The sequence below is a fragment of the Microcebus murinus genome, chromosome 4, assembly GCF_040939455.1.
Source record: "Microcebus murinus isolate Inina chromosome 4, M.murinus_Inina_mat1.0, whole genome shotgun sequence".
Taxonomy (NCBI): domain Eukaryota; kingdom Metazoa; phylum Chordata; class Mammalia; order Primates; family Cheirogaleidae; genus Microcebus; species Microcebus murinus.
In genome coordinates, this window is record NC_134107.1 from 44,429,334 (window position 1) to 44,443,275 (window position 13,942).

General features: G+C 42.1%; 1 protein-coding gene across 1 annotated transcript; it reads left to right on the top strand.

Annotated features, from left to right (window-relative positions):
* The first annotated feature begins 8,446 nt into the window (after window positions 1-8,446).
* LOC105879971 (serum amyloid A-3 protein-like) lies at window positions 8,447-12,886 on the top strand. Its single transcript, XM_012780645.3, has 4 exons — window positions 8,447-8,577; window positions 9,167-9,261; window positions 12,082-12,220; window positions 12,597-12,886. The coding sequence occupies exons 2-4, from the start codon at window positions 9,171-9,173 to the stop codon at window positions 12,733-12,735; spliced, it is 369 nt and encodes a 122-aa protein (XP_012636099.1). The 5' UTR covers window positions 8,447-8,577; window positions 9,167-9,170; the 3' UTR covers window positions 12,736-12,886.
* The last annotated feature ends 1,056 nt before the right edge of the window (window positions 12,887-13,942 follow it).

The window sequence follows — 13,942 nt, forward strand, 5'->3', positions numbered from 1 at the left end:
CCTTCACTGGCCTGTTCCCATTAGGCTTTGGGAATCCTAATCCCAAGAGACCTGCCAACGGATACACTGGCTCCACCAACTCTAGCCCCTACTCCTGAACTAATTTTTAAGCAGTTTCTTTTTATTCTACCTAAAGAATGGCTCTCACATGAGTCTCTCTCCTCTTTAATGCTACTGACTTTGAATTCAGATCCAGGCAAAAATTCTCCTCCCTGGAAGAACCTTCCCAGTAGCCACACCCCACATTCTGGGAGAGAGTTTGTGGCTCCCAAGCACCGTGGGTAACATCTGCTGGGTCATCTTACCCCTCCCCTCAGAGCTGGTTTCACAGGTGTCAGTTCCCCTGCTGGACTGCAGGCCCCTTTAACATAATTAACATTTGAACAATAATTTACAGGTCATAAAAATGCTTTCATTTCTCTTTTCCTGTGTAACTTCCCATTCATTCGACAATGTTTACTATTCTAAAGGGGAGGTGAGAGATGTAGACAGACACAAGTTTTTCTTTTTTTTTTTTGAGACAGAGTCTTGCTTTATTGCCCAAGCTAGAGTGAGTGCCATGGCGTCAGCCTAGCTCACAGCAACCTCAAACTCCTGGGCTCAAGCAATCCTGCTGCCTTCAGCCTCCTGAGTAGCTGGGACTACAGGCATGCACCACCATGCCTGGCTAATTTTTTCTATATATATCAGTAGGCCAACTAATTTCTTTCTATTTATTGTAGAGATGGGGTCTTGCTCTTGCTCAGGCTGGTTTCGAACTCCTGACCTCCAGCAATCCACCTGCCTCACCTCCCAGAGTGCTAGGATTACAGGCGTGAGCCACAGTGCCCGGCTGACACAACACAATTTAACAAGAGCCTAATAAGAAGCACACACGGGTGGCATTCCAAATTCTACTAGGGTATGGCAGGCCAGTGAATAGTAATATAATAGTTGCTGATTTTTTTTTATTGCAAATGCAAGACAATGCTCTATATCTCATGCTTTATTTGATCTAAGTCACAGAGAATCTTTGAAGTTCTTGGTGAAGACACTGAGTTTAGAGGTACATGTTTAGGACCTTCTCTGAGGTCACACAGGTAATGGATGCAGAGCCAGGATAGCAGGCTGGTTTGTCTAACTGCAGAACCTGTGACACACTAAACAAGGCCAAGAAGGTCAGCAGTGGAGACGCCCTGTCCACTCTAGCACCATAGGGAACATGCTAAGACCAGTGAATTCATGAGTGTGGGGCCCCTGTCATACTTCATTTCCTGTAAAATTAGTTACTTGATCAGAAGCAATGCCTTTGGCTCTCTCACTATTGGATAAGTGTGGATGTGCCATTCTCCCCAGAACCCCAAACTGTAGTTGGAGGATTTCTTAGAGACTACAGACTGAGGTCCCTTCAGCACTTCATACACCAGGCCATGCGTTGGGCTGTCTCTGCAGGTGGGGAGGTCAGGGAGCTCAGCTGTGGAGATCTGGGGACAGCAGAGTGATAGAAGGGTAAGGAAGTGGGTTGTGGGGGGAGAGAGATGACCCAGCTTGCAATGATGGCTGGGTACCTACTGATTCTTCCTTCTAATGGAGGTTCCGCTTAACTTGGATAACAGGCCAGACAATAGAAGAATCAAACAATAGAAGAATCACCCCCACTGCACCCTCTCCCCACTCCACTGCCTTCCCTCGAATCCTAGCCTGGCTTCTCTGGAAAACAGAGCTGATCCAAAGTCTGCCATGCAGATGTTTTACTTGGGAATGACCTTGGGAATCAGGAGTGAGAGACGGGGGAGTAAAACAGACGGGAGCGAGGCTGATGCTAGGACATGTTATAGGGCTGGCCACAGGTAAAGGCCACATGATTGGTGCTCAATCCCACTGGGACTTTCTGAAGAACATAGTAAAATGTGTCCCAGCACCCTCTACTAGGAATTAGAAGAGAAAAGCACCATCCCTTTCCAGCTAAAATTGGCCCTACTCTGTTGCTAACAAAATGCTGAATTATCTTGTAGGTATAACAGAGGCAAAACTGCAAGTATTGTAGCCTGGTCATGTACAATAGAAAAAAACTTTGACCTCTAACAACACCTGGAATAAACATTTCCTCCCCGTGAAACCAAGAAGGTCAGGACTTGACTAGAACCTGAACACCAGAACTCTAAGAAACAAGGGGTCCATCGGCCCAGAAAATCCATTGCTAAAATCTGCCTCAACACACCTTACTGCAAATGGCCAAATTTGAAGCCCACCAATCAGACTCTGCCATGCCGACACTCCTAAGACTTTCTCTTGCCCTTTGACCTCCTTCAAACTCGCCCTGGACCCTAAAACAAGGAGAGAGGTTTGAGCCATGTCTCCTGTCTCCTTGCTGGCTGGCCTTGCAAAAAGCCTTTCTTTTCTCTAAAGCCAGCGCCATAGTATTGGCTTCTGTGCACATCTGGAAGTGAGCCGTTGCTCAGTAACACTTTCTACTTTGTAGACTGGATGCTGCCCGGTTCACGAATTGCTAATAAAAGGCAATTAGATCTTTAAAACTCAATTTGTTAAAATTTTGTTCTTTGACACATTCCCCAAGGATTAGTATGGCTATATCTAGAAGGACAAAGGAAAGAATGTGTGGAACTTTGAATTAGAAGGGGGCAATCCCAACGATGTACTAAGAAATATTTAATAACTGGCTGTCCAGAAAAAAATAATAAAGCCCTGATTTATAGTATTTGACAATTCTCATGGTTTATATTCTCCCTCCAGAATTTATTCCAACTACCAATAGCTTAACAATTGGCTTGCAAAATCCCTGAAAACTTAATAATCAGCTCTCCTAAGCCGGTGTGAGCCAGCTCTTGCACACCACTGGGCAGTCTGCTTCTAAAAGGTAGAGACTACTAGGTGTATGTTTGAATTTAAGTTGAGAGTTTCAGTGAATTCCCTAGAGAGAAAGAAAAGAAGCAAAACATAACTTCTAATCCTTTAAAAAGTGCTAGCTTTTTCAGAAAAGTCTCTAGAGAAAATAAAATGACCACTGTGTTTACATAGACTGTAGAAATTGGTCATCAAAGAACTGAATAAAGTTCCTACTTCCCTCACCAAGAGTGAGATGGGGAAACAGACAGAAAATCCCAAATTGCTACGTTTCTGAAAGTTGCCAGTTTCATAACCTGAGGAAAAAATAGATCTGTGTTAAGAAAATGAATAAACAGAAAGAATAAAGCACTAAAAAAGAATTAGTGCATGGCTGTAAACTATGATTTTGTTGAATTGTGAGTTTGTTAAATATAAAATACATTTACTTCCATAAAAAATAACTGACAATAGAGTGAAAATAAAACCACAAACTGGGGCCAGATATTTGCAACATTCATAATCAAAAGCCTTTGTATCCAGTATATGAAAAACTCCTATACATCAATAAAAAGGGGGAAAAATAAATGAATAGAAATTTCACAGAAGGGAAAGCACAAATGGCTTATAAATGTGTAAAAATTGTCAATCTCATCGATAATCAAGAAAATATAAACTATAATGTGATACTATTTATCACTCACCAATTTGATATAAAAAGTAAGTATTGCCTAGAATATGGAGCAAGAGGCCACTCACTCACTGCTGGTGAGGATATATATTAGTACAGTTATTTTGGAAAAACAATTTGGTATTATCAACTAAAGTTCAACACAATCATTGCCTATTCCACTCCTGGGTCTGTACCCATAGAAACTCTTATATCAGGAGACATGTACAAGGTTGTTTAAAACACCATTTGTAATAGCCAAAAAGAATCAATCCCAATGTTGAATAAGTTATGAGCTATTCATACTTTGGAATACTATCCAGCATTGAAAATAACAGACATCAACATGCCTATATCTAAAGAACATATTTTTGATTGAAATAAGCCAGTGAGCAGAGAATCATACAACATAATTCTGTTTACAGAAAGCTAAGAGCCAGACAAATGTCTAAATAGTATGCTGTTTCTGGATACATACATGGGACAAAAACAATTTTGAAAAAGCAAGGGAACAATAAGGGCAAAGTTTAGGTGGAGCGTTACCTTGGAGAAAGAGCAGGGAGGAGTGTGCAGCCAGGGAGAGGAACACAAGGAGCTCCTGAGATATCAGCAACGTTTTATTTCTTGGATTGCTTGGGGAGCTCACGGTGGGGGTAATAATCCAAACAATTTAACTAGTAAAGTAATATAAATTAATGTATAAAAGGTTAATATATTAAATTTAATACTTGTGCTACTGATTCTCCATATAAACAAAAATACGTAAATGTAAAACTGCTTACCAAGCCGGCTGCGGTGGCTCATGCTTGTAATCCTAGCACTCTGGGAGGCTGACTCAGGAGGATCTTTTGAGCTCAGGAGTTCGAGACCATCCTGAACAAGAGCAAGACCCCGTCTCTACTAAAAAATAGAAGGAAATTAGCTGGACAACTAATATATATATATATATATATATATATATATATATATATATATAAAATTAGCCAGGCATGGTGGCGCATGCCTGTAGTCCCAGCTACCCGGGAGGCTGAGGCAGGAGGATTGCTTGAGCCCAGGAGTTTGAGGTTGCTGTGAGCTAGGCTGATGCCATGGCACTCTAGCCGGGGCAACAGAGTGAGACTCTGTCTCAAAAGAAAATACAACAACAAAAAATATTGCTTACCAAAAGATATGGTTGTAGCACGCATCATATCTCAAATCATTCTAATAATTTCCAAATTATTTGTTGATTTTTTAGTTGGTGTGTGTGTTGCTGCACACAAGTGTCACTTTTTAAGTGATGCCCCATTCTCTGCCTTGATTTGACATGGAGAAGCATGTGTACTCCTCCAATGACTTTGCCATCAGATTGACAGTTGTTGGATGATGTATAGTTTCAATAGGTAGAGAAAGAAATGGTCTGTGGTGTTGAATTCTTTTTCTACCATGTAAAGTAACATAGTCACAGGTTGCAAGGATTAGGAAGTAAATATCTTTTTTAGGGGATGGGGAGGGCATTGTTTTATCTACCACACTAACATACTCTTTTAGCTAAGGTTTTCTTGATTTAACTTTTTAAAAAGGTATTTTAATGATATTGGACATAACAATTATTTTTAAAGCCAGTAATATTTTAAATAATACATGAATTGTACACTTAAAAGTTGCCCACATACATTCTCATCTGGATATGAAATGAGTAGTTAATATTAGAAAGAGAAATCTGAACAGTAAGAGAAAAAGGAACTCATGCAGATGAAAATTCTGAATAAGCTTTGTTTCACTATAACAAAGTGGCGACTTTAGATGAAAAAGATTATATACTCAACATTCTATCTGCTAATAATTCTGCTTTGGCCTTTTCTTTTCTTTGTGGTAAGTTTTGAGCTTCTCTAGCCTGCACTCTCTTTCTCTGCACTACCTACTGGAATTCCAGGAAATGCCAGGGCTTAGCCTTAAAAAACTACAGGCCTCATAACCGCTGGTGAAAGAAGTCTCAGCAAATGAGAAGGAATATTCTCTCTTCTCTGGAGGCTGCCAGAAATGCTGCTGATTTTCTGCATCATAAACACATTCTTGCGACAGTTATTTCTAACAAAGGAATTTTGAAAGACACCCAAACTTCAAAGAAGGTCGCTGTGTTTTATAAAATTAAATCTTGATATTAAAAACTGTAGTTCTAATTGGTAATCTTACTTATTAATGTGTTGCCTTAGTAATAATATTTTAATTAACCTTCCTGTCTTCTGCAAAGTATAAATTATTATGCATTTTCTTGATTAAGTTGGAAGAGCTAAAATTCATTAAGGGCTTTACATGTGTCCCAAACTAATCCAAGCCGCTGTCAGCATTGATCATGTAATCCTCACAACAATCCTACAAGGTCAGGACCCATTATTTTCCTCATTTTGTATTTGGGGAATATAAAATTTTTCTTGCTGGCTCTGTAAGACCGAGGCTTAGGTCTGAGATGCCATTCTTATATCTGTAGACCTTTGGACTTTTTAATTTTTGTTTTTCCAGTTCTTAATAGAACTTAAGTCTTAGTGTTCTCCTATTCTACTTAAACTAATTGTTAACAGAAAGAAGTGGAGGCCTCTTGGGCCTCTCAAGCAGTCTGGTCACATGTGGCTATCAGAATGAGGTCACCATCTAACTTATTCTTCACTTCAGGTCATTGTTGAGAGTGAAAGGAGGGCCACTGTTAATGATTAAGTTTAGACAATAAACACTGAGACTATCTAGTGCAAACCAGGACACAGTCACTTACAGGAGGCTGCTGGGAAATCCCTTTAAGGTGTGGAGGTTCTGGTATCACCATGACAGGAAATCTTTCTTTTTCAGGAGAAACAATTGAAAATAGTTGGCTGGCGCTATTGTTATTGTCCTCAGCATGGCACTGGAAGGAACTGAGTGTCCCTTCCAGAAGGCAGAATACATTAAATAACAAAGGTGGAGAACATGCAAAGCTTGTGAAAGACCTGTAAAAGTGCTCCCATGCACACCATGACCAGTGGCTGTGGATGGTTGACAACGTTCCTCCTCCCTGTTCCCACGTTCCTGTCTATTCCTAGGACCAAGTGAGCCAAGCCGGTTCAGAGTTAAATCTGACCACAGGGAATCCCACCTTTCCCAAGAAATAGAAGTTGTGTAGGGAATATCTGCATGTTGCTTAGCATTGCCTTGGATAAGAACAAAATGGACAGGGAAATACTTTGACAGTTATTTGCCCTAAAACTTTCACCTCATTGTTTTAATTCCTAAAGGAATTAAAATAAGGCCCAGACCTAGAAAGAGTCATAATTCCTAATTCTGGCAGGCTATCATCTGTGATAATGATTCCCACACATGGTGTAACCCTGGCCTGATCTGCTTCATCCTGGGTCACTGCTCCTCTTCCTGATATCCTACTCAAAATTCCTCTAGTCCTGTAACAAAAGTTAGAAGTCCTTCATCCTTGTTTTTCTCTGGGTTACCAGTTGAACACAAGTCTCACCTCCTTTCTGGCTGTTATATGCTACCTTCCAAGATCTCTGCTATCAAGTCTCCATAATTTGCTTGCAACAGTCTTAGAGATTATTTCCCTAGTATCTTCAATGTACTGCCCACATTCTTCTTCTTCCAGCAAAAACTCCAGGCAAGGCCGGGCGCGGTGGCTCACGCCTGTAATCCTAGCTCTCTGGGAGGCCGAGGCGGGCGGATTGCTCGAGGTCAGGAGTTCGAAACCAGCCTGAGCAAAAGCGAGACCTCGTCTCTACTATAAAATAGAAAGAAATTAATTGGCCAACTAATATATATACAAAAAATTAGCCGGGCATGGTGGCGAATGCCTGTAGTCCCAGCTACTCGGGAGGCTGAGGCAGGAGGATTGCTTGAGCCAGGAGTTTGAGGTTGCTATGAGCTAGGCTGACGCCATGGCACTCACTCTAGCCTGGGCAACAAAGTGAGACTCTGTCTCAAAAAAAATAAAAAAAAATAAAAAAAATAAAAAAACTCCAGGCAAAATCCTGAGCTAGTATTCCCTGGGCTGGGCCTTACTTGCCCTACTGCATTCTTCAGGCTTCCAACCCAGGTTTCCATTGTGAGCAGGACCAGATCTGATGTCCTCTGGATTCCCTCATCATCTCTGCCACGTTATACATGCATCCTCCTTTATTCTCTAGGGAAATTCAACGGTCTTTAAAATTTTCATTTTGCATGAAGGGGAAAGGATGGGACAGGTGAGTGGACCATGGACTCCTTCCCCTTGATAGCACCTGCATGAAATTTCTTCCCAAGATAATTTTACTAAACTCACATAGTAAAGCATGGTATTGCTTTTCTGGTTAAAACAGCTGTTCTCTAACATCACACTTCCCAGTGTTCTTGTGCTGCATCCCAGCTCTCTCTAACTTCTCCCTGAATCTGCTATTCTGATAATTTAGCAGCTATGGGCCATTTGCTGCTCATCTTTATTATGTATCATTTCTACATGACTTTGTAGCAAATTTCTATGCTATAGTTTAACATTCCTGGATTATATCATCTTTCAAATATAACCTGCCATATGACTTTCAATAGCAAATGATCATGAATACACTTAAGTCTAGAGGACTCCCTTTTCTGGTGCTGAAAGTTTTATTTTCTTGGGTTGACTACCTCCTTTCTTTCCTATGCCTACAGCCTAGAGTCCCTAGGGTCCCAGCTTCATTCTGAGCAATGGAGCCAGGTGAGCTGTTTCATTTACCCTGTATTCTCACATTCTTTAGACAATCAGATCTCTTTTTCTGATATTGATTGCCCTTTGCAGTAAATGGTCAGTACATTATTGCATGGAGGGTGGGGATATTTTGCCCATCAGTAGCAAGACTGGACATGGGCAGAAAACCCTAAATAGCTTCTGTAAGTTACCAGATTGCACAATCTGGGAAAAAATTAGTTCCGTATGAAGAAAAATCCTGGTGTTCAGCATGCTGTGTTCTGGCCAAGAGGGATTGTGCAAGAGGGAAGAGAGGTCTGGTCCATTAGCAATGAGTCAGTATATATAGCACCAGCCACATCTCTCCAGCAGGCGGCAACGGTAGCTCAGCTTCACCGGAGGCCTTAGCAGGAACGAACAGCCAAAGGTGAGTTGCTAGAACTTTCCAGCAATTTTACTCTTTGGAGATTCTTTCTGCACCAGCATTCCTGTGCTGCATCTCAGCTTTTTCTGCATCCTTCCTCAATCTAATATTCTAATAATTAGAATTTGGCAGATGTGGGTACTTTTTAGGGTAAGGATTTGTCATGTGTTCTTCTGTGTGAAGTCAGTGATGGGTAGAGCAGGCATTCTGCAAATGGTTATTGACTGTTTGATTTTCGTATTACAGAGGGGTATGCTGGTCACAAAATTTCCAAAGGCCCCTTTGCAAACTTCCTATATACAGTTGGGTTTTAAGGCTGATAGGAGATGATTGAAATGGAAAGAGGTTTATACTAAAGGTCTATTGCAATCTTTCACACACTGGGATTCCAATGAGACAAATGGAAATGGAGAAACAGACCTTCTGAAATTCTATTTATCATCTATCATCTATCTATATGTGTGTGTGCATGTGTGTGTGTATGAAATTGAGTGAGGATTATTCTTTGAAGGGAAGGATAGGCCAACACTAGAAAAAACAAAATCCAAAGCAAAACGTGTATTATCCTTGTTTGTGTTCCTTGACTCTGTAGCAGGATGAAGCTTTCCATTGGCATCATTTTCTTCTGCCTGGTCCTGGGTGTCAGCGGCCAAAGATGGTTATCATTCATCAAGGAAGCTGGGCAAGGTGAGGACCAAACGATGGGGCAGGAGGCTGTACCTGGCTGCCCCCAGGATTCTCTTGAGCAGAGGCCACACCCCCATTGGGCCAAGGTGCTAGTGAAGCCACAGATGGATGGAGAAAGAGCATGGTAGTAGTTTCCTAATAGTAGTTTCCTGTGCTTTTCTGGCCAGCTCTGACGCTTTTCTATGAGGATCCCCAGGCTTGAGGCTACATAAGGTTTGGGCTGCATCTTTTCAGCACGAGTATTGGAGAGATGTGGAATTCAGGGCCGCATGTTCCCTTCATACAAGTGGGGCTCTACTGCCCCCTAGTGGGGAATCTGGGGCAGCTCATTTCTATGTATTTCACGTAGCCAAGAAGCAGGTGTATCAAACGTGTGTGGGGTGTTCATAGGGAGGCCGAGCAGAGCCAACACAGTTCCCATCCACATATTAATAGCAACCAAGATTAACTGAGATTTTAGTATGTTCTGGGCACTGTTCTAAGAGTTTTACACGTACAAATGATTATTTTCATCCTTTAATCCTGCGATGTAGGCATCACTATTATCCCTTAACAGAGAAACTGAGACACAAAGAGACTTACCAAAATTCCAAAGCAGAGCAGGATTTAACTGAGTTAGTCTTGCTCCTCAAGCCTTGCTCCTAAACACGGTACTCTACTGCTTCCTACACAAGAGTGAGGGCTTTGTGAACACACATCCCGTTCGTTATCTGAGAAATAGCAAATAGTCCAGATATGGTGCCTTTGGAAGGCAATGTTAGCTCCTCTTGCCACAATGAAAGACACAGTGAATTAATTTTATGGTGGTTCTGCTATGGCCGAGACACAGCCAGGAAACCAATAGCAAGGGTAATATACCCCACTAGCCATAGTAAAGTGGCAAAGTTTTGTTTTCAGAGTTTTAAATTTAGGGTTTTATTATTTTTCTGTGATAGTCTCTGAATAATAGTTTTAAGAGTTTGCTGTTAATCCTATCTAATTTCTCACACACTCAGCGAAAACTATCTTTTATTCCTTAGGTCAATGGTTTTCAAAAGGTTGTTCTAGGACTGCTTGCATGAGAATCACCTGGGGCCTGGGGTGCTTTGTGTAATGAAGATTCTTGGGTCTCCCCAATTCCTAGTCACAATCTCTGGGTCTGGAGCCTGGGAATCGTCCCTTTACTAAGCACCTCAGTTGATTTATAGTTGATTTGCCTGGCACAGTGAAAATTGAGAACCTCTACTTCTGATTTTGCTGCCACAGTGATAAACTGTGCCAGAGATTTTGGAAATACTTATTAAGCAAGTCTGGACTCTAAGGGGCCACTTAAATCAGTAATTCAGAGGGAATAAGTGGAGTAAAAATGTCATGAAAGTATCAATCTGAACACCAGAAATAACAAATATAGAAAATGAGGATGTTGTTTCATAGACAAATTATATAAGCCATTAGATTCCCCCCTTTCCTAATCAGGAAAATTAAAAACAATTTTTTCATTTAATTCTAGCTTGATCAGATTCCTTTAGTCCATAACTCCCTGCTCTTCATCTTAGCTTAGTCTTTTTTTCCTTATTTTTTTATCCTACCCTTCCTAAGGGCCCAAGAAATGCAGTGATAATATTTTGAGCACCTACAATGTTCTAGGCATCACACATGTATTATCTCAGTTCTTCTGCCTACCCCTGAGGTAGGCAATACTCCTCCATTTCATTGGTGAGGACACCGAAGTTTTCGAACTAGTGGGTCAGTTGCCCTTTTTTGGCATCTGATTATCCAGTTTATTTAAAGGTCTTGGAGAACTCACCTTTATTACTTGCTGGTTGAATTCTACAGATTCCCAGATTTTAAATATATTCTCGACAATAAGATGTACTCAGGACCAAGTCATCCTCACTCTGCAACAGGGATGAATTTCTCTTGCAGGCTCCCTCTGAATCCCCTGTGCTCTCATGCCTTGGCTAGAAGGTTCCTTGGGTCTGTTCATGTAGAGGTTCATTATATAATGAAACATCCCTTAAAGATCTCCCACTTCTTCTTTACATGCATCACACACAGTCAAAATCAAAGTAGTGGCTGGACATGGTAGCTCACGCCTGTAATCCCTCACTTTGGGAGGGTGAGATGGGAAGATCGCTTGAGGCCAGGAGTTTGAGGCTGCACTGAGCCATGATTGTGCCACTGCACTCCAGCCTGGGTGACAGAATGAGACTCTGTCTCTATAAAACAAAAACCAAAGGCCGGGCGCTGTGGCTCACGCCTGTAATCCTAGCTCTTGGGAGGCCGAGGCGGGCGGATTGCTCAAGGTCAGGAGTTCAAAACCAGCCTGAGCAAGAGCGAGACCCCGTCTCTACTATAAATAGAAAGAAATTAATTGGCCAACTGATATATATATATAAAATTAGCCGGGCATGGTGGCGCATGCCTGTAGTCCCAGCTACTCGGGAGGCTGAGGCAGAAGGATCACTTGAGCCCAGGAGTTTGAGGTTGCTGTGAGCTAGGCTGACGCCACGGCACTCACTCTAGCCTGGACAACAAAGCGAGACTCTGTCTCAAAACAAAACAAAACAAAACAAAACAAAACAAAACAAAAACCAAAACAAAAAAGCAAAAGTGGCAACAGAACTTAGAATGGAATCAAACAGAATAAAACATACCACAAGTGTGATTCTCATTACCTTAACCCAGGGAAGTGAAAAGTAAAGGAATATTCATTTCGAGCCAGTATAATTTCCAAGGCCTTTGTTAAAGGCTGAAATCTTAGAATCGGTGGGAAGGAAATCTTTTATTCCTCTATTTTCCCAAGACATGATTGTCTTGATCATTTTCTTTTCTTTCCAGGGTCTAAAGACATGTGGAGAGCCTACTCTGACATGAGAGAAGCCAATTTCAAAAATTCAGATAAATACTTCCACGCTCGGGGGAACTATGATGCTGCTCAGAGGGGGCCTGGGGGTGCCTGGGCTGCTAAAGTCATCAGGTAATGCAGATTCCTGGTGTTGCCAGGGATGGTTGAGGAGACTTTGACTGCTTTGGACAGTCAGGAGAGGGCAAGCTTCCTTGTAGGGAATTTTTCTGTAGAGGCTGTGGCCCCTCCTCTTCTTGCCTTCCCTGTTTCTGTGCTTCATGTAAGGGTCTGAGTGATTGCTAAGAATGAACGACTCCCAGCCCTTCCTCTCAGGGTGCTGTTCATCCAGCCTGCAGATGCCCAGCCTGGGCTGAGGAGGGCTGAGTCCCACTTCCTTGGCCTTCCGGGGCTCCTCTCAGAGCCCACCCTTGGGAAAGGGACAATGGGTGGGTGGACTGTTGGTCATCAGCCTGGTGATCTATCTCCTCCTTGCCTGCCTCCATCACAGCGATGCCAGAGAGGGTATCCAGAGACTCACGGGCCACGGAGCGGAGGACTCGAGGGCTGACCAGGCTGCCAACAAATGGGGCCGGAGTGGCAAAGACCCCAATCACTTCAGACCCAAAGGCCTGCCTAGCAAGTATTGAGCTTCCTCTTCTCTCTGCTCTCAGGAGACCAGGCTGTGAACCCCTGAGGGCAGGGACATTTTTTGAACTGGAATTACTGAATTCTATATCCCCAGTACTTCATACAGAAAAGTACACATAAAATTGCTTAATAAATGCTTGTGCAATCCAATGTGTTATTGTATTGGAATCTGGAAACAGAATATGAGTCTTCCTGAGAACACGGGCCTGTTCAGTGCTATTGGGATGATCAATAAATATCACTGTTTTTATTAAAAAAAAATAAGGCACTAGTAAACAATAGCAGGAATTGGGGATAAAACTATATGTCTAAAGATGGACCATACACTATGGACCATAAATGGACCAATGATAAGCCTATAATTATATGTTCCATAAAATGGAAAGATAGTAAGAGAATCCTATGAGCAACTTCAGTAATAAATTTTAAAACTAGACTAAAAAAAAATCAACAAATTTTAGGAAAATACAACTTATAAAAAACGACTAAAGAAGAAATGAAAACCTAGATTATCCTATAGCTATTTTAAGAGATTGAATCTCCCCACAAAGAAAACAGCAGGCCCAGATGGTTCTATAGACAAATTTACCCCTAAAGGCAAATAATTCCAATTTTTTACACAAAAAATTCCAGAGAGCAGAAACGAAAATATTCCCCAACCCTTGCCACAAGAGTAGGAGAATTCTGACACACACACACACACACACACACACACACACACACACACACACAATTTAAGGAAAATGCAAAAAAACAAAGATACCCTGAGTTACCATAGATTGGCCCCAAGCAGTGACTATCTCCAGGTTCAAAGTATAGCCTGAGGTTATGCCTCTCACATCATTCCAGAAGACGCTGGAATCTTGGATAGGGGTATTCTCAGACACCCCACAGTTTCTTTTCCAAGTCAGACCCGCTGGGTCTTGCTGGCTCAGGTATCTCTGGTTACAGTGGACTGTTTCTAGGCCCTTCTGTGTCCAGGCCTGAGATTCATATCTGTACCAGAGACACTGGCCTTTTCTCTGCTTCCTCCCCGCCCTCTTCCTTCTCGATCAGGTAAGAGCTCCTGGACAAACAGCATATCTGGGTCAGCGAGGGTGACAAATACCCGTGAGCACGACTATGCCCCGGCCCTGAGTAGGGTAGGGTTGTGGAGATCAAGCCGCGTGGGCCGGCTCTCAGGTGGCGGGCCTCCGACGGCAGGGG